The sequence below is a fragment of the Aythya marila genome (genome assembly GCF_965140915.1).
Source record: "Aythya marila genome assembly, chromosome: 16".
In the NCBI taxonomy this organism is placed as follows: Eukaryota; Metazoa; Chordata; class Aves; order Anseriformes; family Anatidae; genus Aythya; species Aythya marila.
The window spans coordinates 16,161,081-16,186,894 of NC_139057.1; the positions used below are offsets into that span (position 1 = coordinate 16,161,081).

General features: G+C 49.9%; 1 protein-coding gene across 6 annotated transcripts in view; it reads left to right on the top strand.

The window, feature by feature from the left end:
* The window catches only part of L3MBTL1 (L3MBTL histone methyl-lysine binding protein 1), a 36,796-nt gene extending 11,497 nt beyond the window's left edge, over positions 1-25,299 (top strand). The window contains exons 2-24 of one of the 6 annotated variants that reach the window (XR_014318615.1): positions 2,895-3,017; positions 3,257-3,419; positions 4,169-4,392; positions 5,205-5,349; positions 5,503-5,641; positions 6,316-6,439; positions 7,074-7,161; positions 9,291-9,382; positions 9,982-10,086; positions 10,997-11,132; positions 11,673-11,773; positions 12,817-12,968; positions 14,100-14,176; positions 14,602-14,687; positions 15,267-15,377; positions 15,670-15,784; positions 16,039-16,138; positions 17,165-17,362; positions 17,699-17,745; positions 18,717-18,874; positions 19,722-19,784; positions 20,748-23,094; positions 23,257-25,299. Coding sequence is in view for 4 of the 6 variants with exons in the window: in XM_082773283.1 (XP_082629409.1) it covers positions 3,284-3,419; positions 4,169-4,392; positions 5,205-5,349; positions 5,503-5,641; positions 6,316-6,439; positions 7,074-7,161; positions 9,291-9,382; positions 9,982-10,086; positions 10,997-11,132; positions 11,673-11,773; positions 12,817-12,968; positions 14,100-14,176; positions 14,602-14,687; positions 15,267-15,377; positions 15,670-15,784; positions 16,039-16,138; positions 17,165-17,362; positions 17,699-17,745; positions 18,717-18,874; positions 19,722-19,784; positions 20,748-20,882 (2,532 nt within the window). In the remaining 2 variants the exon portion in view is untranslated. Of the gene's footprint in view, positions 1-2,894; positions 3,018-3,256; positions 3,420-4,168; positions 4,393-5,204; positions 5,350-5,502; positions 5,642-6,315; positions 6,440-7,073; positions 7,162-9,290; positions 9,383-9,981; positions 10,087-10,996; positions 11,133-11,672; positions 11,774-12,816; positions 12,969-14,099; positions 14,177-14,601; positions 14,688-15,266; positions 15,378-15,669; positions 15,785-16,038; positions 16,139-17,164; positions 17,363-17,698; positions 17,746-18,716; positions 18,875-19,721; positions 19,785-20,747 lie in introns of all 6 variants that reach the window. The other 5 variants (XR_014318616.1, XM_082773283.1, XM_082773286.1 and 2 more) reach the window with 5 other exon arrangements.
* Positions 25,300-25,814: the final 515 nt, after the last annotated feature.

Below are 25,814 nucleotides of genomic sequence, written 5' to 3' on the forward strand. Positions count from 1 at the left end.
TTTCTATTGCTGTTGTTTCTTCTTGACTACAGGGGTGGCTGATACCATTGTGGGTTAGCTCTCTGCTTCAGGCACAGTGTTTGTGGTGGGAGTGTGAGGAACTGCAGTGCTTGTAGCAGAAGTTAGATTAGCCACAGTGTCTGTTGCTGGAGATGGATTAGCTGCAGTGTCTGTTACTGGGGTTGAATTAGCTGCAGCATCTCTGGTGGGAGCTGGATTAGTGTTGAGTGTGGCTTGGTAGGCATAGGCCAAGCCCCAGCATGTTGCAGTGATTTGTGTCTCTTTGGATTTGCCAGGGCAACAACAACGTTTTTACCAGTTTTTCAGTGTTCTGCATTTGTTCAGGGGTGAAGTTCCAAAGCACTGTAGCACTATTCTGCTGCTTGTATCCTCCCACATTCCCTGACACTCAGCTTTCCTGCTTCAGGACAGACCTCTGGGTGGTGTTCTTAAATAGTTGTTTAACATTAGACAAAACCTGAAACACATTCAGGAGGTATAGCAGTAGGAATATGCTCGTTTGAACATCTTGAGAATATTTAAAGTTTTGAAGAGACATTGAAAATAGCCTGGAGGAGAAGGGGAAGGTGTCCTCCACAGATTGGCTTCCTGTGGAGAAAAGGTAAAAAGTGTACTTAATAATAATTTCCATAAAATAGTTCCCAAAGTACAAGGATGACAGCAGTGCTGAATACAAATATAAGATTAGGCTCATGGACAGTGTAACATAAGTGAATATTATATATAAACTGAGGAAACCAAAACCAACCTTAAGACAGTCCTCAGAAGTGAGAAACAGCAAGCCAGCATTACATAAAAGAACATTGCGAACAAATAAATAAACTTTGAGAGCAAATAAATCAATGTTGTGACCAGCAAATATTAAATTAATGGAATACTTAAAACAAATTATAAACAAATTTGGTCTAACACACACTGGTCAGATCTGTTGTTATCTCAACCCTTCATGCCCCACATTGGATGCTAAAAATGACTGTTGTGGCTTAACCTGTCAGGCAGACAAGCACCACACAGCCTTTTGCTTGCTTCCCCCACAGTAGGAAGGAAAAGAGAATGGGGGGGAAAAAAAAGAAAACTTTTGAGTTGAGTAAAACTTTGGGTTGAGATGAATACCATTTAATAGGAAAAAAAAAAAAAAAAAAAAAAAAAAAAGAGGAAAATAAAAACACAAAACAGGTGATTGCACAAATGCAATTGCTCACCACCAGCCAACTGATGCCCCGCCAGTCCCCAAGCACTGGCAACCCACTCCAGCCAACTTTCCCCAGTTTTATTGCTAGCCCTTTAATGTGACTTCTGACTTCCATTACAATCTCCACCCTTTGTCCGTTTGGACCAGGCCATAGGGTTTAACATTACAGTGAACCTTGCTGATACCCCAACTGACACAAAACGAAATATCAGTCCTTGAAACATTGGGCCCAAGTGATGAATCAAGGATAAGTACTGGATTTAAATGGCAAGAAAAGCAGATAGGTTTCTGGTAGATATTAGGAAGCAGCCAGATTGGGTGCCAAGTACATTTTGGCTTTCAGCTGGAGCAAGGTGTTACTCAATTCCTTCAGTTCTTCTGATACTTAATAATGTCCTTCTGTCATTGGACCTGGAAGGTATGAAACGTCAGTGGCTTCTGTCAGTTGAATATGAGATATTTCTGATCACAAATCTGACAGCACTGCAAGAGAAAGGTAGAAGTAAATCTCCTAACATGAGTACACCAGCCCACTCTTTAGCCTCTGGTTGTAACACCTTTGTCTGAAGGTATAAAATTCCAGATGTTGCCTTATGTAGCGATATTCTTATTTACTGGACCTTCCGTGAAATGATCCCCCTTCCTACCCGTTCATCTTTTCTTTCAAATTCAAGTTGCATCAGAAGCAACCAAGACATGGCACAGTCCCATAGATTAGACCATAGAGTAGTCTTGCCTCCATCCCATTTCCAAGGGCAGCTGGCTGGTGCTTCAGGGAGGGTGCAGGACACAGGGCAAGTCCAAAATCCTCTGGCCCTGTGCTCTCAGTTTCCAGCAGTCTGGTACATCTAGACCATCATTTTCAATAGGTATGGAGAGATCTTCTGTGAACATATCCAGTGATACTGCTGGTTTTGCTTTTAATTCTGTATTTGTACTGCATTTTTCATTAGGTAAGAGCAGCACTGAAAGCCCTCCCTTGCTGATGCCCTCTGGCCACTGGGTCATAACGCTGTTCTTGTCCCCCCTTTGCAGACAGAGCCTGGTCTGGAGACACTCGTGTGTGGATCCTGTCCTGTCCTCCAGGGCACAGAGGGGCCAGCTGCAGCCCCAGGACATGGGTGAGGTGGTTGGCAGAACAGTGCCTGCTGGCTGGGGCCTGGCCTCTTTTACCCAGGAAAGGGAGTAGGGACCCAGCCCTTGTAGCCAAGTCCAGGTGAGAACCCAGATTACGAGGCAAGGTGCGAGATAACCAGGAGACCCATCTGCAGGCCAGGTCCCATGACTGCCATACAGAGCTGAAGTCAAGCCATGCTCCAGATCAGCAGGGCTGGATACCAGCACTGCTCAAGTGTGGCATGGGCAGAGGCTGTGTTGAAAAGGGGCTTCTGGGCCCATTGGTGGGGGTCCCAGCAGAGCCTGGTCAGGGCCAGTAAGGCACAGCAGTGCTCTCAGGGTTCTCAGATCCCCTCTTGCCTACTCCTTGAAATTCACAGCTAAACAGGTTAAACATCGCTGATCTGTGAGAAATTCAGTTGCATCCAATGAACTTCATGCCTTCCTCCTGATTAAGCCATGTTTTTTGTGAAATTCTCTCTCATAGCCAGTTAGAAGAAAATCAAGAGTCACTGCACAGATGGAGAACTGAAAGATGAACTTCAGGGACCTCTTTCTTTTCCAGGGTAGGGTTAGCCAAATCTCAGTCACAGTCTGCATCTGAGAGGTATAGGACCAGAGTGGAGCCAGGAGCAACCCTTGATTGTGGTGTACCTGCTGTGCTCATACCATCTTATGGTGGTCCCAGGTAAGAAAAACCCTTTGGTGTTTGCAGGCTCTGTGCTGTGATCTCACAACATTTTACTAAGTCATGTTGGTACCAGCTGTGGCTTTCATTCTCTATTCTCATGGGTTCAATTGACCTTTAATACATCTTACAGGAATGTCTTCTGGGAGATGGTGGAAAGGGAGGGACCATCCTCCACTGTCTCTTTCTCACTTCTTTGTGTTTGTACTACCAACTTGATTTTTCTTGCTGGCTTCCAGTGTCTTGGTCTGTGCCCACACAAGGTGATGGACAGCAGAGCAGAGATGGAGGTTGTGAGAAGCACAAAGGGGAATGCTGCTGGGGAGGTCAGTGTCCATGTGGTTACCACTGAGAGCACTGTGCAGAGCACTCACCTGCCAACGACTGCCTTCATCATACCAGGTATGTGAGATTGTTCTGTCTAACAGGTAGTTCCTCAGCTTTCTCACTACACATTGATACCTCTCACACTTCTTGTATGTCTGTGCATATAAGCCTTGGGAGGCAAAGCCATGCTGCTGTTACTGTCTTAGAGATTCTCTGTGGCTATCCCACATAACTGGAATAGTTTGTGGCTGATCAAAATCTCTTAACTTTTGAACTGAAGCCCTGGTCTCTAGGGTTCTGTGCCAGTGCAGTGCAGTGTGCCTGGATGACTGCTCTGTCTAGCCCAGCTGACCAGCGTCTTTCAAGAGGATGTGCATTTGGTGAGATTAGGGGTGTGCATTAAAAGCAAATCTCCCAGTTGTTCCTGCTCCTGATGTCTCAGTTCCCACTGTGGAAAGGCCCTGGATTATATAGTGCATTCATTGTGCAATCTGGGAGCTCACTGGCACAATCCTGCCACAGCAGGTGGTAGCATTCTGGTCATGGGTACAGGATGAGGTTAGGCTGAAGTAAGAACCCCTGAATGTGGATAGTGTGGGTGCAGCCTCCTAGTACCATCCATCCCTGGCTATAGATCCCGTTGGGTCCTGCTGCCTGCTTATGAGTACTTTAGACCACAACACTGAGCCCTTGGCAGGAAGATTATGTCCTCTCTGTCATTTTGTGCTGTCTAAGGCCACTGTGGTTCTTTTAAGACTTGTTTGCATCAATGAAGTGTTCCATGTATGTCTCTGGTTGGTTGTTTCTTTTTTTCCCCTTTTAAGCAAATGCCACTACCATCAACCTTCCTGCAAGCACCTTAGAAATCCAGCGATTCCCGAGGGAGCCACAGAGAAGCACAGGGGCTGAGAGGCCAGAGAGGGGAGCAGGGAATGAACCCGTCACAGCTACTGTCATCCCCCAGATCAGCGGGGTACAGACCTGCAACGCAGTCCGTGTGCTGGAGTGGAAGGATGGGGTGGCCACTTTGCCTGGAAGTAACCTGCGGGTAAGTGTAACTATGGGCCACTACACTTGCCCTCCTCCCCCCTGTGCCAGGCTGGGACCACTGGAATGTGATGTGGGGTCCTGGAAGTACCTGTGGCCCAGCTGGAGAATCCCTCAGCTGTTACCATTCTGCAAGGCTGCTTGTGCCCCAAACCTTCAGGAACCTTGCACTGTGTTGTGAGCTTAGTGAAGAGCACGTGCATGGTGTGTGTGGGGCTGCAGCAGACCTGCCCTGTGTGGGGAGGCAGAAGGATGCCCCTACTTGCTGGGCAGGGCATTTTTGCTTTCCAAGCTGTGCTGTGGTGTTGGCTCTCAACCAACTCCTGCAGTCATCCTGGAAACAGCAGCCTGGCACTCATCAGACAGCAGGTACCTGTAAGTGTGCTGAGGCTACTGAGTAGCATGAAGGAGCTTGCACAAAGTGGATGGACTTCTCAGCTTCTATTCAGCCCCAGAGCACTACATCATGCTTGCCTGATTAGTGGTACCAACTGGTGCTGATTGCACCCAAGTGCAGACAAGGCAGAGGAGGGCTAGGACTAGAGCTGCTCCTGTGTTCTTTCCCTCCTTGAGCCATGTATTGTCCTGCAGTGCACCAGCCTGGCAGGCTCAGCTGCAGGAGCAGCAGCACAGGTGACTTCAGAGCTGTGCTCACCCCCATCACTGGAAGAGATGTCCTCTTTTTGGATACACTAATCACCAAACCATGTCCCTGTCATTCTCAGAATTCCCATACACTGACTAGCTTTCAAGTTATGTTTCTATCCTCATTGTTAACATTTTTCCTTCCGTTTTTTTGGTTCAATGTCATAGTTTCAAATAAATGAGTATGGGACACTGAAGGTGGTGAGTGCTGATAAGATGCCTCCATTGGAAGCTATAAAGGAGGACCACACAGAGAAAGATGGGGACTCAGAGGTGGCACCAACTAGCAGGGACAATCCCACTCCTGCTCAGGGTAAGGGCACCACTGTGGTACTTCTGGTGTGGGTAACATCACTCTGTAGGTGCTGTCTGGCTTAGGACATAAGCAAGGCAAATATTTCTTGCTTCCTGCTCTCCTTTCTTTGCTGCTCCCTGGCCCTCACTACTCCTCTTCTCTCCAACTCAGATGTGTCAGAACAGCCCAAGCTGCCAACACCAGAAAGCATGTGCCACTGTGACACATGTGGCCGGAGACACGTGTCAGATGGAGTCCGGGAAGGCAGGGGATTCTGCAGTGAGCACTGTCACCAGCAGTTCAAAGAAAGGTAAAGGAAGGGGAGTTTGATCCGTGCAGAGCCAAATCCATCTGTCTGCCCTTCTTCCCTGGTCTGTATGCTCCAGCAAGAGATGCAAGTGCATCTGTCTCTGGCACGTGCTGGGGACCTCACTTGTTTCCCTCTTTTCTGTAGGCAGGGTACCCTGGGTACAATGTGGGGTAGATGAAAGCTTGTTCCAGGAGGCAACAGGAGGTGCAAGAAGACAGGTTTTCTCGTGCCCAGTTTGTGGCCTCACAAATTGTGCGTGTCTGTGGGGCAAGACTGCTATGGGAGGCTGCTGCATTGGGCAGCAATGGGAAGTGTGGGTCACAAGGGCATTTCCAGCCCCTCTGCTTACTGACATGTGGCTCCCAGGACTTGTTTTCTAACATCTGTTTGACTGATGTAGGTTAGAGCCCTGCTACAAAACCAGATCACTTTTGATGCATTGCTTAGTTCAGGTTTCTGACACAGTGCATGAGGGTGGTTCTTGTTTGTATCCTGGTTCTAGCCTCTTGCCAACTTTATCACTAGGAGGACTGTGTACATTAGTCAGGAGGGATGGGAGGTATGTGAGAAGGAAGTGGGATGACAGTGATTCTCCAGCAATGACTCCCTTAGCAACATCCCAGTCACTGCCACGTATCGTGCCACAGTGGTTTGCTTTTCTTTCCTCTGCACAGGTCTGTCATTGTGGAAAACTCTGCCAGCAGCACCAACACCACTGAAATCCTCAAGCCTGTTAAGAAAAGAAAGAGGAAGGACTACCAGAGCCCTTCAGAGGAAGAATATGAATCTGAGCAAATGGTACGAAGTGAGCAGGAAGAGCATATATATGCCCATGCCAATGTCAAGAGTGGCTCCTGGGCCACCTTTGTATGCCCTGTTGATATGTGTAGCTCTCATTGGTGCTTTTCAGTGCCATGTCAGCTCTATGTTGAAGGGGTAGCCAGAAGCTGTTAATGCCCAAAATACTTGAATGTGTGGAGCATCATAGCTTCTAGACACTTGGCTGCTGAGTACCTCAGATTGTGCAGTGTTGAACACATCCTGATTGGGCTGTAGGTACTGAATGCTCTCAGCTATTCTCTTGAGTCTAAGCCACTCAAAAGTAAAAGTGTTGAAGAGAGCACCTACCTATATGTGTGATATATGTCCTGGGGAAGGGAGAGCAACTCTGACAAGGCAAAGAAGCTCTCCTTGCCAGCCCGGACTGTAGCTGATCCATACCAAGTGTGATTGCTACCACACGGTACCAATATTTCCCCATCAGGTTCCATTCATCAGATCCTGTTAGCTTCCCATTTCTGGGCCAAGTACCAGTCAAATCTTAGACGTTGTTGAAGGCCCATTATGGCCCTTGGTGCTGGCATGAGTGTACAACATGTTGCACAAACCTCTGCTCCAGATCTCCAGCACTTTTTTCTGCCCTTGTGTCTAGGAGGAAAAGCAAGAAGAGACGAAGAACTCTGTGGGAGACTCTGCCATCAGCAATCCAGAGGCTGACACATGGAATGGGAGCCAGCACGGTACGGAGGGGCCAGGTGGCGGTGGGGTGAGCGATCTTCTGGCACATCTGCGTGGCTGGGAGTGGAGCTGCGTGGCAGAGGCTGAGGGGTTCTGCTGTGGTCCTGTGGGGCTGGGCCTTCATTGTAATGCTGCAGCAGAGTCAAGCACACAGTTCCATACGCTGGTACATATTCCCGAAGGCTTGTAAACTTCTCTGCTTGCTTGATCCTGCTCTCTCTGTCTCTTGCCCTTTCTCTCCTTTCCTCCTTTTCTCCTCATGGGACAGGCGCACCCTTACAGCTATGGCTGTCTTCTTCAGGAGCTGTGCCGTACTGTAGAGTGCTTTCTGGTCCTTCCCTTTGGGAATCTACCCTCCCTTGTGGATGCTGTGCTCTGAGAGGTGCTGTCCTGAGCAGTAATGTGACTCTGTGCCGTGTTGGGCTTTCCCTTTGGATGGTCTCACAGGGAACTTCTCTCTTGTGATCAGGAGCTCACAAGTTTGGGAGCTGCTCTTGTAGGTCTGGTGCCTCTGGAACCGAGTGATTTGGGGTTGTCTCATCTCACAGGGATCTATTCCTGGACCAAATCAGAGGAAAACTCAAATACAGAGCTGTTAGCAATGAGGGAAGTTAGACAAGCTGAAAGATGCAGTGTTGCTTTTTTTTTTTTTTTTTCCCTAGGGTGTGATGGGGATGAAAAAGGAAAACTTGAAAAAGTACTGGAAGTAAACATTTATGGATTTTTTTTTTTTGAGTAGTGAAAGGTCATAGTTAAAGTAATCTTATAATGAAACTGTTCCAGCTTCATACTCCCCTCCATACTTCCCTGATTTTACTATGAGTTAAACACTATTGGAAAGAGGGGTCATATTTGCTTGCCAGGTCCTTTTCTCTACAGTATGAGCTCTGAACATGTAATCTTCCCTGCTGCTTACAAGTAAGCAGTGCTGAACCTTGTTACTTTCAACATTTTATTTTCTCCTATTTTAGAAGTACATCAGTAGACAAACTACACACCTGGATACTTCTGTGCAACAGAATAGGTGTACACTGTCTCTGGTTGTATTCATCGTTCCCCAGAAGCATAGAATTTGTACTTAGGGATTCCCTGAACATATTTTGCTGCTTTTTTCTGTCATAAACAGTAATAAGGGTATTTGTCTTAATAATTAAATGAAATATCTGTGTTAGTAACCTTGCTCATCGAAGCTCTTCTTTAATTTTGTCTGCAAGTTCCCATTTTTTCTGTCTCCACTGCCTCTAAGCCCAAGGGAGGAAGGAATAGGTCTGTCTTTCTCCTGCATTTCTGGCCTGTCCTACAGAAGACAGTCTGCCAAGGCTGACCTGCAAATGTGAGTTACTTAGTGCTGGACTAAGGACTGCACTCCTGGAGTCCGTTCAGGTGCTTTGAAGCAGGGAGAAAAAATAGATAGAGGGCAAGAAACTTGGGTTGTATCTTCTGTGCCTCGGACAAGGTGTTTGTGGACTTGCTCAAGGGGTTGACAGCATGAAGGGTCACCTCCCCGCCTACAAAGAGACAATGCTGTCTTCTTTAAATGAGTGTTATAAGGATAAATGCATCTCTACGGCATCAGAGTGGTCCTGGTATGCTGAGGGAGACTCAGCTGAATGTCTCAGAGCAGAGGATAGCAGAGCTGGTGCCTCCGGAGTGGAAGTGGGAGGTGAACCTGCTGCTGGTTTGATGTCTGGGAGCTCCTTGTATTCCCAGACCTCTAGATGAATTGTGCTGGCTGTCCCAAATCTGTCAGCTCTGTGGCCATTTTGGATGTACTGGCTGGAGAACTGTTTGCAGAGGTATCCTGATGTTTTTGCACAAGATGGCTTGTTCTTCAGGGGCCTTGCATGCCTTCCTAGAGTGTTGTACAGTGACGAAAGACATTTTGGTCACAGAGACCTGTGAGAGAGAGAGAACTGTTGTCTCTGTCCATTTTTGGACAGCTGGCTAGGTTTGTTGGAGAAGGGGCTCTGGTAGGACAGTGCTCGGCTCTGCAGGGATGCAGGACTGTGTGTGAGAGCGGGATGTGGCCTCAGCAGGACCCATGCGCTCACCTGCCCCGAGGCAGGCAGGGACTGAGGCTGGAGCGGACCCTCAGCAGCGCCTCTTGTGTGTGCGTTTGTGCTGCGCTCAGGTGCCAGCGAGGAGAAGAAAGAAGGCTGGTCTTGGGCGTCGTACCTGGAGGAGCAGAAAGCTGTCGCTGCCCCTTTAGATCTCTTCCAGGATGTGAGTTGGGTTTTTCCTGTCTTTTTCCCCTCTTTGGTCTTCTCTTTTCTTTCCCCCTTTTTTTTTTTTTTCCCATCCCTCCTCTTTCTCCTCTCTTCCTTGCTTCCCTGTTTTGTGGGGCTTTGAGGGATAAGCAAGCACACCCATCTTCACCTGAAGGTGACCAGTCAGCCTCCAGTTTTGATTTGCCCCAAGTCCCACTCCCCATCAGGATGCTGTCCCCCATCTCAAGCACCCCATGGTCTGCCTGTGGTTCTGGCAGGTTGGTGGATCCCTTCCAGTCCTTCCTGAAGTCCAGGCCTGGGCTCTCCTGAGGCCATGCTGGGTGCTGCACCCCTGCTCCCCAGGGTGCAAGAAGAGCCCAAGCCCTGTACCCCACTCCCTGTCAGCCCTGGGACAACCTGCCCTGCCAGCAGCAAGACACAAATCTGCAAGGAGGTGGAAGAAGGTGTTTTTCTGTGTAAAAGGAACTTCAATTTAGCTGACAACATAACCTGTTGCTCACAGTCTCCTGGGCCCAGCAGCTCCCGTAGCTTGATGGTTCTAGACTCATGTACATCTGTCATTTTTTTACACTGTAGCTTAATTTTTGTTTCCAGTACCAAGTAGCTTCCCAGCACAAGAATGGCTTTAAAGTGGGGATGAAGCTGGAGGGAATCGACCCACAACACCCATCCATGTACTTTATCCTGACAGTGGCTGAGGTAAGGCACTTTTGGTTTCCTCCATCCCCCAGTCCCTCCATAGGCTCCTCATGCCTGCCCAGCAGGAGGCTTTACAGCAGAGGCAGTCCCTTGGGACTGCTGGTGGAGGGCCCTCGCCTGCATGCTGCTGCCAGCACCACATGAGATGAGCTGGTACTCCAGCACCTCAGTCATGTTTCCTTCTAGTTTGTATGGGCAGGAGACAGTACAGTGGAGCAGCTGCCATACCCCAGCCTCATTAATCTCTCCACCACCCTGACACAGCAGAGCAATGGGGGAAGAAATGGTGGTGATGGCAACAGTGTTTTACTTTTGAGTTGATGCCAATCAGACAGGTCTGAGCCCTGGAGATGAAAGATGTGAAGGTGCCTCATTGCCCTTTCTTGTGTCCATGGAGGCCCTCTGTCTCCAGAGCTCTCCATGTGGCCTCATGGCATGCCCCCAAAACAGCCTTGCGTTGCAATGCTCCTCGGGCCCATAGGCAGCTAGGGAGATGAGCCAATGTTCTTGTTGCTAGAGATTTCACAAAATCAACATGGTGTTTAGCCAAAACCTCTGTGTGAGCACCTTCCCAGGTGCAGAAAAGAGAATCTTTGCACATGCTGAATCCATCAGATGCAGTGAATACAAAAGTGACCCACCATGGCATCTTAAGTACCAGCCTGAACCCTTCTGCTTAGAGATGGCTTGTGGAGGCCTTGCACTTGCCTTGCTTCATGTCAGACACCTCTTGGGACTGGCATGTGCCTCCTGATTTGTGCATTGGCATTTGATTGTGGCTCTTAAGTGCATAGCTTTCTTAAGTGCTATGCTGAAATGGTGTGTGGGAGGAGTGGTGTGTGGCACACCCAACCAGAGACAGCAGTAGGTTTCCATGGTCCTTTCCTTCTCCTGCTCTCCCTGTGGGTAGGTGTGTGGTTACCGGATGCGCCTCCACTTTGATGGCTACTCTGAGTGTCATGATTTCTGGCTGAATGCTGACTCCCCTGACATCCACCCTGCAGGCTGGTTTGAGGAGACAGGACATAAACTCCAGCCTCCAAAAGGTAAGGAGTTGGAGAGTCTCAGCAGGCCCTGTTGAAGGAGGGGGGTGAATAATAGGTCCCCAGTCAAAGAGTCAGAAATGGGGACAGGGTGGCTCCATGGGTCCCAAGAGGGATGATACTATGCTGGGGGTTGCCCCATGACACCTCTTCAGGTACCTATCATGACTAAACTTCTCTGCTCATTCCCATTCTGGGTCAAAAACCCATTACCCTGGATGTCCCAGTGCCAGGCCGGAGCCTGGTGGCTGTGCTGTCCTGACCTGGGTACGGTGCACCCTGGGGCAGGTAGGACCAGTGCTCTCCGGGGAGGAGCTGAGCTCTGTTTCTCCACTCCATTACTAACATTTCATAGCAATTAGAAATCATCTATTGCCTTAAACCATGGGCTGTGGGCAATCAAGGGCTGTTCAAAACCCCATCCACCTGCAGCTGGGCATGCTTGGCAGGGTGAAGGCTGGATGTATTAGTATGGCTGAGCTCAGCCACGTGGCCTTCTTTCTGTCTTCCTGTGAACTTGCTGCTCTCATTTCTCTTCATGAGGGGTTTTAGGTTATAAGGAGGAAGAATTCAGCTGGACAAACTACCTGAAGATAACAAAGTCCCAAGCAGCTCCTAAGCAACTCTTCGTGATCCGAAATACCGTGAGTGGCAGCTTCTCGTTCCTGCCAGAACCTTCAGGTTCCCCTCTGACCGAGTGCTGGGCTTTTCTCTGTCCACCCCACACTTCTCAAACCCACAGTGCAGAGGGCCAGGAGAGTGCACTGCTTGCATTGCTTATCGAGATGTGGCATGCTTTGCTGCTGAGGATCTGTAACTTGGACACTAGTTTGGTGTGCCCAGAATTGGAGCTGATCTGATTCGCTGTTTCATCTAGGTCAATCTCATGGACAGTTACATCTGTCACAAAGGTATTGGTTTGGGCCAATGAGAGCCATTACTCTCAACAGTTATTTTGCCAAAGAAAACCAAAACAAAAACAGTTAATGTTCCATAAGTATAATTCTTTTGCCACTGTTTTCTGTCTTCATTATCTCTGTCTCTACCTTTTTTTCATATGGCAGCCTGGGTAAGGGAAGTGAGAGTACAGTGGAATGCAAAATCCTGATGGTTTCTTTGTCAGCTGCAGAGGAAACAGCCTCCTGATAAATCAGTCTGTTCAAGTTATTTACTGTGTCTAAATCCTCCTCCTTGACCAATGGGTTCCTTGGAAGGTGGGGATATATTTGCTGCAACAGTCCCACTAGCATGCATGATAGTGTTTTGCACAGGTTTTGGATCCAAGTATTAAAGGTAAGGTAGGATGCAGGGCACTGTCCCACCTCTTTCTGCAAAGCCTAGGGCATTAGTAACTGCTACCACTGGGGGAGCATGACTACAAATGTAATGCTAAATCTGAATCAGTGTAAGTTGGAGGCTGCTTTTCTCTTTGTTTATAGGAGATCCTGGGGGTCTGAAGACCTTTTTCCTCTTTATTTTTATCACCAGGCTGAGTTACTTACCCTCTGCCTGTTTTCTTGTGTGCCCAGGAGGGCACTGCTCTTCAGGGACCTTGAGTGGTCCTGGGCCTTCCTGGAAGCCAGAGATCTGGTTTGGGGCATGTGCCCTTTTGCAGTGGGCAAGGTAAGCAGTAACAAGTGTGCTGCAATCTAGGTTGTGAAAGAAACCTGCCCCTCTCTCCTCCCAGCACGAGGCTCCTCCAGGCTTTGAGGTGGGCATGAAGCTTGAGGCTGTGGACCGCATGAATCCTTCCCTGATCTGTGTTGCCACAGTGACTGATGTGGTGGACAATCGCTTTTTGGTGCACTTTGACAACTGGGATGATACTTACGACTACTGGTAAGTGCACAGAGGCTTCTGGGGTTCCAGTGCCAGGGAGACACCATGCTGCTGCTTCAGCAAGAGGGATGAGGTGCTCTAGAAAGCATATGTTGATACCACAAGCATGCTGCTGCTGACAGACTACCAGTGACCTAGTTAGAATCATAGAATCATGTAGTTTGGAAAAGACCTTTAAGATCATCAAGTTCACCCATCAACCTGACCTACCTAGCCCTGTCACTAAACCATGTCCTGGGATGGGGACTCCATGACTTAACTGGGCAGCCTGTTCGAATGCCCTCTAAACCCCTTCTCCATGAAGAAATTCTTAATATTCAATCTAAACCTCTCCTGGCACAACTTGAGAACATTATGAGACTGTGAGGCAGGGGGTCACCCACCTATGCTGGGGTACAAATTTCACCTATCCAGTGTCACCTTCTGGGCCATTGCCATGGTCTTCTGGTTAACACGGGGATAAGACAGGCCTGATCACAAGCCATGGGCTGATGGATGGGTAATTGTTTGACTTGGTGTGTGTGACTGGGGAGGTGTCCCAGTTGAGGCCAATTAAGGTCAAGTAGCACAAGAAGGGGTGAGAACAGTTCTGCTTCCCGCTTTGTGGCTGAAGCTATCTGATATTCTCTCTAACTTTGCAGTACAAGGAGGTGTGAGGCTGCAGCAGTTTCTGTCTGTGACTGCTCCTTGCTCACTGGTGTGGGGCACAAGCAATGTCTGCTGAATGCTATGTCCTCGAGTGTTCTGTGGTGTACTTGAAGCTGTGACCAGGGTGTGAGCCTCTCAGGTTGCCCAGATCCAACTGCTCTGACCTCTGAAAGGCATGGCATATCTCCCTCCCCATGGGATTGCTTTCTCTGGGTAGCTCTGATGCAGGGCTTGCACCCAGGGTGCATTTGTGTCCTGCTCCAGTGAGCTTGTGTACTTCCACAATAGCCCTCTGCTAGGGCCTGGGTCATTCAGTGGTAAGGGTGCTGTACAAAGCCTTCGTTTCTGCAGGGGCTTTTGCTGGTGGTGTAGGTCTTGGCTGTGCTGCTGGCAGGCCTGCTCAGGACCCTGGAAGCCTGCATGGTCTGGCAGTGGTGAGCCAGGTATTTCAGTCCTGTATAAGAGTTCAGGTGTGTCTTCTAGGTGTGACCCCAGCAGTCCATACATCCACCCGGTCGGATGGTGTCAGGAGCATGGCAAACCCCTCACACCTCCTCAAGGTGAGCTGATGGCTGGGGAATGCAGACTTCACTGGTGCATCATCTCAGAGATGGGCCTTCTAGGGTGGGACAGAGTGCCTGGGGGCTCAAACCCTGTGGTCTGTGCTTGCCTGCAGGCCCGGGCAGTTTCCTTCAGCAAAGTCACAGCTGAGGTTCTTGTACGTGTATTCAGGTACAGCATGGTGTTTGTGTCAGGCCACAAGGAGAGGGCAGGAAGAGACAAGCTATATATGCAGGCCCAAATGTTTCTGCTTCCCTTCATCCTGGGTTTTATGGTCCACGAGGAAATAGTAGCACAGCTCAATGTCTCTCAGATTCCCACATGCCTGACACAGGCTTGGTTGGTCCTTCGAGGCAGTAGTACATTCTGGGATACTTGATGTCTTCTAGTTTGTGTCTCACCTTCTGCATCTTCCCCTTTCTAGATTATCCTGACCCTGACAACTTCATCTGGGAAAAGTACTTAAAAGAAACTGGAGCATCTGCTGTTCCAGCTTGGGCCTTTAAAGTGGTGAGTACCACATTGTCTGCTCCATTGTGCCTGGGCAGGAATTCAGGTTTTCTCCATTGTCAGGTCTTCACTTTTATGAAAAGTAAAATGATATTTAGTATTCTCCTGCCACAGGCCTGGGATCTGGATATACAGTCTAAGTTCAGAAGTCAGAGCTATCCTGGGCAAATAGTTCAAAACTGAGAAAAATGGGAAATACGACCATCACCCTTGCTAGACAGAAGCTCTGTGGTAGGAAATCATTTGAGGTTGCTTGATAGTTGTCTCCAATTGCTGCAACAGCAGATGTATCCAGCCAAGTGCAGCTGTGCTATAAATGACCCAAATGTGTCTCTTGAAGGCCTTCTTCCCTGGGGCAAAGATTTCCCATCTTGTTAAAAACACAGCTCAGATCACAGAGGGCTGTCCTCACTCTCTCCTCGTGTTCACCATGAGTGGCTCTTACCTGGACAGAACAAGGGACAGGGCTAGGAGCTAGGCTTTAGGAACACATTTGCTGCTGGGACACCAAATCAGACTCTGAGAGTCATGTGAACCTGGAGCATGGAACCTGCTGACCTAGGCTTTTCTTTGTCCCAGCGCCCACCCCATGGCTTCCTGGTCAATATGAAGCTGGAGGCAGTGGACAGAAGAACTCCTTCCTTCATCCGAGTGGCTAGTGTGGAGGATGTGGAAGATCATAGGATAAAGGTGGGTTCTGGAGACTCAATGTCTGAGTCTCAAGTGCCTGTGTCCAGGCACTGTGCTGGCTTGCTCCTGCCCTTCCCCACCCACTGCCAGCTACAATGGCAATTTGTATAGAGGTCTGTGGAAGCACGCAGTGTGTAAGATGGCAGGTCCCAGTGCCTGGTTCCAGGAGCGGAGCAGTCTTGTGTTGCAGTTCAGCTTTGCTCTGCTTCTTGCTGTCAGCTTGGAAGGCTCCAGAGCTCCTCAGAGAGGTGCCCTGAAGTTTGAAGGGTGACCTCTCTACTTATCTCCCCAGATCCATTTTGACGGCTGGAGCCATGTGTATGATTTCTGGATTGATGCAGATCATCCGGACATCCACCCCATAGGCTGGTGCTCAAAAACTGGGCACCCACTGCAGCCTCCTCTTAGTAAGTTCTGGGTCTGGGCATCCCCTCATACAAGGGCCCAAGTGTGCCAGATCCCCACTGTCACCATCGCCTGTCCATATGCAGAAAAGGGAGGGTGCAGTCGTGGTGCTAGCCAAGGGTGGGCAGGGAGGAAGGGCTATTACTGCAGGGTTGGGAAAATCCTTCCTGTGTGGCACAGGCAGGGAGCCCAGAGCCCTGGCTCTGCCTGGGGTTATGGTCACAACAGTGTGTTCCCTGTTCTCCTTCTGGTCTAGGGCCAAAGGAACCAGCCTCCTCTTCCCATGGGGGCTGCCCAACCCTGGGCTGCAAGAACATGCCTCATACCAAGAGCTCCAAATACAGCTTTCACCACAGGTGAGCTCCCCAGCTCAGCTCAGAGGGGCAGGGCTCCCATGCCAGCCCTGTGCCTGGGTCTTCCTCTGCTCCCCTGCACCCACGCGCCCCTGCAACTGTCAGCAACCAGCCCCTGCACCCAGCCCATGCTTGGCTCTGCCTCCAGCTTGGAGCCAGCTCTTGCTTTCTCTGGGCCAAGCCTGTGAGACAGTCAGGAGCCCGCTACCAGGGGAACTCCTGACTAACTGGTGCGTCCCCACCTGTGCATGCCCTGTGTCCCCCTATAGCTCCTGGGGACATTTTTCATGCCCATCTGCCAAGGGGTCATATAGGCCTTGTAGGGGACAGCCCCTACATACTTTTAAGACACTGTTCATGGATGGATGAACATTGATGGATGAACATGGCTTTGAGGATGATATTCCTCCCAGCCTTCACGGATATCCTTTCTCTGTGAGGTTGTAAGCTGGGAAGTACTGAGAGGGGACGTTGCATATCCCTCAGGGCTTTGTCAGTTGCTTGCATGACCCTTTTTAGGGGAAATTGGGACTGATGTAATGCTGATCCCAGCATGGCAGGCTGGCATCAGAGCAGAGGAGTGACTACAGCAGAGAGTACTTGAGGATTAGAGAGGCAGATCTGGCTCCTGAGGGTTTCTCTACTGTCCACAGTCATAACACATGCTTTGTCCTTACTCTGAGGCTAGTCTGGATGCCTGTGGGGGCAAGGAAGGGAGGATGGAAAATCTTATAAACCCCACTGACCTACTTGATTAGCATTCTGGTGACTTGTACAGGGTGGCTGTGATGGCAGCAGAGCTGTTAGGACAGGTGTTTGTACCTGGAGGAGCTAGGTTTGCCCTCCCTGTGAGCCAGTGCACATCGCACCCTAGACTAGGGAATTTGTTCAGCAAGTCTGTACTACACTTGTCTGTACGGCCTGGACTATGGCTTCCTGTGGCTGAGGGTGGAAGTGTGGCCCTACCACCAGGTGGCTTCACCCCTGCCCTGCCCCATGCCCACTCTTGCCTCCCTGTCTGCTCCCTAGGAAGTGCCCCACACCAGGCTGTGATGGGTCAGGACATGTGACTGGAAGATTCACAGCCCACTACTGCCTCTCAGGGTGCCCACTGGCAGAGAAGAACCAGGGCAGACTCAAGGCAGACTTGTCTGACACTGAGGCCTCAGCTCGCAAGAGGAACCTGATGGGCTTCCCTCAGCGGAAGAAATCCCGGCACCACGGGAGGTAGGGCCACGCCTGGCAAGCCCTATGCAGCAGTGCGGGGCACCTGTGCTACACTTGGCATCCCTAGGATGGATGGCTGAGCTGGAGAGGCTCCTTGCCTGTGGGGCAGCATGCTCGTAGACAGCTGGCATTTGTTATTGCAGCTCTCTTGGGTCACCTCAGGCACCTCTCCTCATTTTTTGTAACACATTTTGTGTTACTGGCTGTCAACCCTTTTTACCAGAGTCTGAGAGGTAATCCTTACTCCTACTGCCAAGGCATTGCTCTGTGCAGTGTGGAGAAGGGCACTTGGGCCAGTCCCAACCCAGTTGGAAATCAGTTTTCCTGTCTCTTTAGAGGGCGACCTCCAAAGTACCGGAAGATCCAGCAGGAAGACTTCCAAAGTAAGTGTGTTCCTCTGCCACTGTGTCTTCTCAGAGCAAAAGTGAGACTAGGGGAGACAAGGTGGTGGCTAGCAGAGGCAGGTCTCTCCTTGGCTCACTCAGTCAGACCTTGCAGAGGTCAGCACAAAGCTGAGAGGCTGTGTAGAGCTCATGATTTCAAAGCCAACCATCTGAGAAGGGATGTCCATGCCTCTTACCAGAGTTCTGCTGGGTACCTTGTCACTTCTCTTGATTTATATCTGTGAATCTTTGTGTGCTATAGGATAGGGAATTAGGACCCTCTCTCTGTGGCAGTGCATTTTTCTCGGCACTTTGTCTTATCCAGACCTGTGCCTTCATCCTATGGATGCTGTACCCCAGAACCTCAGTGTGAGGTGCCACATTACTGCTATAGTACAGAAACCGTTGATGAACAACAGTACTTGTTTGGCATTTAGTTCTGATGATCAACGTAAGACGGTAAATGGCTCTCAGGTGGAAAGTTACTTCTTCTAGCCAGTATCAGCTTTACCATGGGCTGGCCTGGTGTTTACCCTAGTACTGGGATTGAATGAAGATCTCTTCTTGGAAGTTGTCATTGGTTCACTGGAGCAGAGACAAGGGCTTATAGCTTTGTTAAAAACCTGAAATTGTCTGAATGACAAGGGATGGCATTCTGGTGCGAAATTTAGCTTGGAAATTTAGTACAGTACAGAAAACAGAGTGAAAGTGGTGAGAACAAGGCAAAGTCAAGCTTGTTGTTGCTGAACTTCTTCCCTTACCACCCGCAATCCCACCAATCTGAAGCCTTTGATGCATTACTCTCCTGTTAATTCAAGGGACAACCACTAGCTCTTGATAACTTGGACCCGTGAGACCATCTTCTCCTAGCCCCAGGCCTGTCCCTGAACAGTCCTCTCCAAGGCTTGTAGAATGGGATGGGATGTTCTCATTGCTTTTCCTTGTGTCACACCTTGCATTTTTATTGCCAGCTATTTCTTCAGACAGTATGCACCAGTCGCTCTTCATGTCTGCCCTGTCTGCCCATCCTGACCGCTCTCTGTCACTCTGCTGGGAACAGCATTGCAAACTCCTGCCAGGGGTGGCTGGCATCACAGCAACCACAGTGGCCAAGTGGACCATCGATGAGGTAAGGCAGTTTTGGAGGTTGCGTGCTGGTTTCTAAACCACTGGCATGACTGGGAGCACTCCAGATGGCTGTGCAGTGCCATGGTACATGTTACCAGGCACAGAAGGGCTTTAGTGGCCTCTTCCCTAGGCTATCAAGATAGTGCCCCTTGTGGCATACAGTGTGGACAGCTGCCAGTCACCTGCCCTTAAGGCAGCTGCTGGGAGTACATGTACAACTACCAGATTCTAGCTTGACTTGAATGTGACATTAGCAGGGCAGGCAGGTGAAGGTAAACAGCAGTCTCTTCGTTTAGCATGATGCAGTTTTACAAAGAAGTCAGTTTCATCTTTTCTAAGTAAAACAGCAACAATGCAAAACTGTAGACTGCAAATAAGGAGTCACTTTCCTGTGTCTCCTCTGAAGAAATCTTTACATCTGATTCTTCCTTGTCACCTTCATTCACTTTCTTTGGCATCTGTAACAGCTGTTCTTGAGGCCTGTGTAGCTGGCCTCTGGCATTGGAGAGGCAGCCCCAGCAGACAGCCCTGCCTGATTTCCATTTTAACCTTCTGTGTGCATCCAGCCCCTCTGCTGGAATCATCTTGCTGTGCTAAAGATGGCTTACTGAAGATAGAACGGCTGTAACGTTTGCTACTCTGGGGTTGGAGAAAGCTGACACCCATGCCTTGGTCCAAGAGCGATCTCTAGGCATGGGAGAGTGCTGCAACTGCAGCACTTTGCCCTAACAAGCACGTTACCTTGCAGGAGCCAAAAATGCTTCTGTGGAAATGAGGATGTGGGCTTGTAGGGTGTCTGCAGCCAGAAACATTGCTTCCATCTTGACATTTCTCTCTGTTTATTCCAGGTTTTTAGCTTTGTTCAGACTCTGACAGGTTGTGAGGACCAAGCCAAACTCTTCAAGGATGAGGTGAGAAGGGCTGGAGGATGAGTGCAGGCAGCCAATGACAGCTGTTTGCCAACAGGGGAGGGAAGAACTGGCCAGTGCTGTTTCCTTCAGCAGCTCTGCCACTAGATGATTAGAGCATGTCCCCCACCTGGCAGTGATTCCCATGCTGCATTCCAGTGTGTAGCTGTCTGCCTGTGCAGAGGGTAACAGGAGGGAGATTCTGACCCCTAACTCCTGCTACCATGTTCTGTGCTGCATGGGTGAGGGATGAACCCTCTGAGGAGGCTGCGATGGGGTAGTAGGGAGCATGGTGCTGCAGTCTTGGTAGCATCATTGCCTCCTGAGGGAAACTGCTTAATCCACATCCATGCATCTTTCCCCTTCTGCATTCTCTCACCAACAAATCAGTTTGGCAACGCTGCTGTCCATCAAGGAGGTTCATGATTTTTAGACCCCTCTGTGGACAGACACACAAAGGGAACGGCTTCTAGCATGTGCTATACACCTAGGGAAGGCTGATCGCAGACACGCTGTGTACAGCAAATGTCCTAGCCTGTTAATATATGGCCCCTGTGCTTTAAGGGTGCTCAGCATGCAAAGCCAAGCTGGGGGCAGCATCTATCCATGCTGGGGCCTGGAGCAGGGAATGGCTTGGTGTTTGCCTGGAGTGGCTTGCCTGTTGGCTGTCCTGTTCCCAAAGCCTGGGCCAGCTCCAACGGGATCACCTGGGCCAGCCCCTGGATGGGCCTTTCCCTATCCCTGCCCTGATTCCGGGTGCATGAGTTCTGGCTTATCTGGGGCAGTGTGGGAGCACTGTGGGTGGCCTCTGCCTTGCTCCCTGTGAACAGGAATGCTGCTGTGGCAGCCCACCAAGGGCTGTGAATGTAGCTGTGCATGTCCCCAGAGAATAACTGCGCTTTCTGCCTCTGGGAGATCACAGTCTGGATTGTTGGTGAATACCTCTGTCCCTGCTCTCCACTCCAGATGATTGACGGCGAAGCATTCCTCTTGCTGACTCAGACTGACATCGTCAAGATTATGAGTGTTAAGCTGGGCCCAGCACTCAAGATCTACAATGCCATCCTCATGTTCAAGAACGCTGATGACACCTTAAAATGACTTTTCTTTGCCCCGCTGGGACCGTCCTTCAGCACTGGTGCTGCCAAACTGTCTGGCCAGGACAGAGATTCCCCTGACCGCCCGCAGCTTGTCGTGTCCTGCAGCATCTATGCTCTCCCACTGGTCCATCTCCCGTCTTCTCCCTCACTCTCTCTCCACGCTGCCTCTCTGCTCCAGTGCTGGGTACAGGCTGACCACAAGCCTTGGGGGTGGATACACAGGCAGCAGGTGGATGTGGGATTAGCCTGCCGCAGTGCGAATGCTGCCCCAATGTCCTGCTATGACTGCACCTATTCGGGTGTGTTCAGGGATGGCGGAGCAGTGTGGAGGTTGTAGCAGCTGGGCACTGGCACTACAGCTTAAGCCACCGAGATAAGGGTGGCTTAAGAGAGAGAGAGATGAGAGAGTGGTGAGAGAGATTTTTTTTTTCTCAGTGTGTTCCTCTCAGAGGACTTGGATGCTCCCAAGGAGCTTCTGCTCACTTTGCCTTTTCCTATCTGAAATCTTGTGACTTGAGACTAGATGATAACTTTGCTTTGCCCCTTCGCCACACTGGGAACCAGCGGCCCATCTTTCCCCCACTGGGAGCAGTGTTTCCTGGCTGCAGCTCTGCCCATGACCAGCATCTGTGTTTTGTTCCTCTTTACTGTAATGCAGTAAATCCATGGGGTCAGGGCTGGGTGGATGCAGAACAAGCTCCATTCCCACTTGCACTTCAGGCTGTCTTCGACAATGTGGCTCTGGGAGAAACAATGTTTGGTTAATTTGTTCCCTCCTGCAGCAATTAAAAAATCCTTTGTGAAGGAGAGTCAGGCCTGCTTTGGCCCACTTGGAGACTTGGTGAACCTGATCTCGTGGGTGGCATCCCTGCCTATGGCAGGGGGTATGGAGTTAGATGATCTTTAAAGGTCCCTTCCAACCTGAGCCGTTCTGTGATTAGGAGCAAGGCCCTTCCTAGAGCTGAGACCACTGCCAAGGGCAAAAAGTATCTGTAGGCTGAATCAGGGCTTGGTTCCTAAAGCATTCCTGACTTCACAGAATCACAGAATTTCTAGGTTGGAAGAGACCTCAAGATCATCGAGTCCAACCTCTGACCTAACACTTGATTGACTTGATCCTGTCAAGCTGCCTTCTCCCCCTTTTTTGCCCTTGAGAGGCCCCCAGGCTTTCCTGTGTGAAGAGCAGAGTCCTCTGCTGTCTTATAGATTCCTTGTCTTCAAACCAAAAGAAAGCCAGCAGCTAACTTTTTCCTTCCTTCTGTCCATCCTTCCGTCCTTCTGTCCGTCCTTTTAGTAACATGGCACCTTTCCAACAAGGGTGCAAGCACTTTGGAAATGCCCATGTAACTCTCCCTTGCAATGGAGGAGATTCCTGGTACAGTCAGATATTCCGTGTGTTCCCAGGTACCAGGGATGAGCCCTGTAATACCCACACTGCACTTACTGTACTTTGTTATCCTGTGGGTGCTGCTGGAGCAGTGGTGTGGCAGTGCAGTGCTGGAGGGCAGCTACCCAACCCAAGGGCTCTCCGTAGTGTATAGTGATGTTATCCAAGTCCCACATCCACTTCTTTCTCATTCCCAAAAATGACATGCCATAGCAAAACATTTTTTCCTCTTTTCCAGTGTCCAAAGACAGAGATTAAGGGTCTTGGTAAGTGCCCTAGCAATGTCTCTTGGAGCAGAACTGCCTTGGAAGCCACTGTTACACGTGGGTCAATCTGTTCTAGGATTCCCATGGAAATGTAGCATTTTGACTCTTTGTTACTGAATATTTGGGGTCACATTTGACCTGCTCTTGAAAAGTCTGCTGCTTGTTCTTTATGCAGGACTTGAAACTAGTCCATGTATTTATTTTGTCAATGCTTGGGTTTGAGTTAGCTCTCCCTCTCCTTTCCCTTTTCACTTTCTTTCACCTTTTCAAGCATTGTGGTGTGGCCAGCTGTGGAGAGAGGGTGAATAGGAAAGAAAAACTGGGTCCCACAGTTACTCCTAGTCACCTTTGATTCACAGAAAATGGTCCTGAAGGTGGTCTCTTCAGCTAATGGGGGAGTGTCTTCCTGGGCCACCGCGTGCTAGGGGCGAGGAGGAGCAGGCCGAGGACCTTCAGCTGTGGGACTCTTCATGCAAGCCCTGCTGAGACATCTTCAGGTGTGATCTGGAATGGTTCCTGCTTGGCTCGTTACTCTTGCATAGGATGTGGTTATTGGGCTTGTAAGGAAACAACTTATGAACATCCTGTTCTCATCTACTCCCTTCCCTTATGCAAAGCCATTCCTCCTGCTGGAGAAGGGACTAAGCACTGTCACTGGGTGCTAGGAGAGGAGTGTCAGATCTGAAACCAGTGTGAATGATGGAACGCCTTGTTTCTCACAGGGCTGCCCTGGGAAGCAGAGGTAGTGGTGAGTTCAGAAGATCCTTGCTGAAGGGGAAGAGGACCCATAAAGCTTTCAAGACCAGGCACAACCAACGCCATCAGCTCTTGCTCTGTTGCATGTGGTTGAGCCATGCTCTGCCTGGGCAGCAGGCAAACAGGCAGAGGTGTGTGCTCTGTACTATGCCAGCCTTCAGCATCAGCAGGAAGCTATGCCAATGGCATAATGCCTCACCTGGGCTCTTCTGACCTCCCTCCAAGCAAGCAGCCCCAAACCGGTCTGCAGAGAGGTGCTTTCCCTTGGCAGGTCTGCAGAAGTGCTTTCCCTTGGCTGTGGGGTTTGGTTGCAGAGCTGGATCCCAGCCTCTGCGGGGTCTGAGCTCTGCCCAGGGAGCAGCTGTCAGGAAAACCAGCCCCACTTGAAAGGGGAGGGTCTCTGCTGCACAGACTTGTCTGCTGCTTGAACACCAGTTCTTCAGCCTCTTAGGCTGTCTCCTCTCAGCCCTTTGGGTACAAATCTTCTGGGTTGTTTTAGGTGAAAGAGTTATAGGGTTTGTAGATGGTCAAGGGCTATTTGCTGTTAACTCTTATAAGGTTTCCTTCAAAAAGGAAACCAAACCCAAAGTATTGTGTGTACATGTGGATGGGTGTTTGTGGGTACCAGTGTGGAAAATCACAATATCATGTCCTCCACTGTTGGTGTGATGCTGTTTTATTGTGATGGTCTCTGAAGCCATGGCGGTGGCAGACCCCAGCCCAGGGTCTCAGGCAACACATTCTCCATGAGCAGAAGTTGTCTCTGGTCCCAAGAAGGAAGCCAGGAGAAGGAAAGTTCACTTGCACCCCTGGCCTTGCAAGACCTCTGTCTCCACAGAGCATTGACCAGGAGGCCCTCTTCAGGGAGCATCAAGGGCAGCTGTGACCAAGGCAGAAGGACCAAAGTTTCCTTTCCTTTTTGTCCAATGAGACTCCTTGCAGGAACATCCACTGCCCTGTCACTGAGAAGCTGGAGTCAACACAGGGACTGAAGTGGGTCAACACAGGTCTGGGGCCTTCCTGAGAGCTGTGACGACAGCGAAAGCTTCTAAATCAATGAAGGGTTTTTGAAGTCAAATCTATTCGTGAGGCTCCCCACGCCTGTGCTCCCATCATTCCTGTTCCTGCTGGAGCCATGTGGGATGTCCCACCAAACACTGGCCTCAGGCACAAGGCATCTTCTGGGGTGGCTGTTCCACAAGTGGCTCTGGGTGGGTGGGGATGGTTGGATCCTCTTGAGAAGGGATTTTCCTTGTGGAAACGCAGTGTGATGGTGCGAGGCTGAGGTCTCCATTTCTGAGAGCAGCCAGCCTGAAGCTCAGCAAGGAGGGTGGCAGCTTTCTGTCTTGCCAGAGACCAAGTTTGTATGGCTTAGGGCAGCTGCCTCCTGCAGAGGCAGTCAGGGGACTCGAGTGCAATGATTGGAGTTGGAGAAGAGGAGGGAGCCTTGAGAGAAACACAACTTGTATGCTTCTGCTCTTCTGTTCTTCTGTTCCTGAGTCCTCAGCCTCTTTGTGGTGACCCCTTGGTGCACAGGAGAGGGAAATAGCCAAGTGCTGCAGCACAGCTCTGTCCCTCCGATCCACCCCTTCCTTCTTGGGAGGAGAAAAAGAGGGGTATGTTTTGGAAAGAGCGTGACTATGATGAAGCCTTTTTGCACTTTCATTCATTTTGCACTCGTTTTTATTTTTCAGCATTTTTGATATTTGCACCTCCCCTTTTTGTGTTTTCATAACAAAAATACTTTTGTTGTAGCCAGTGAAGCTATCCCAAACTTTGTGTCCTGAGTACACAGAAGTTTAAAGGTCTTATATATATAAATTTATAACTATATAAAAATAAATTTATATATATAGATCGTGATGTGATGTGTTTTGTCAGTGTTTTAAAATAATAAATGAATGTGAGCAATGGAAGTCAGCACAGCTGGAGACTGCTTATTAAGACACATCCCAGGACTCCCCCACCTCCTGCCATTGGGGCACCCTGGTCCCTGCCCATCCCACGGGAGGCAGCGGAATGGGGAGGGGCTGATTTATTTCTTCAACATAAAGAACCTGAAGGAAAATCCTAGTATCAATCCTAGTGTTACTGGCCCTAGCTGGGAGGACACCAGTTAAAGGGGTCTCTCTGTGCTGAGTGCATGCTGGCCCCTCCACCCCAGGTGGCCTCTCCTTGAGGTCAGGGGGAGTGTGTCCCACCCCGGGGTGGGGGCAGCTGTCGTGGGGTGTGCCTGTGGCCTTGCATGGCCTCAGTCACAACCAGCCCCAGCATGATCAGGACCGCATCTCCCAGGGCCAGGTGTACTGGGTGTAAGCTAAAGGGCACAGGGAGGCACTGGCACTGGGGTCCCAGTGAAAAAAGGGGGGCCTCTGGGAGGAGCCAGGGAGTTCCCAGAGCAAAGGACTCCCAGGGAGGCAACAGGGAACCAAAGAGGACAAAATGGATACACAAGGGGCTCCCAGGGCAAACAGATGTGGACACTGGGACATGCTGGGGAACTCCTGTGCTAAAGAGGGATAAA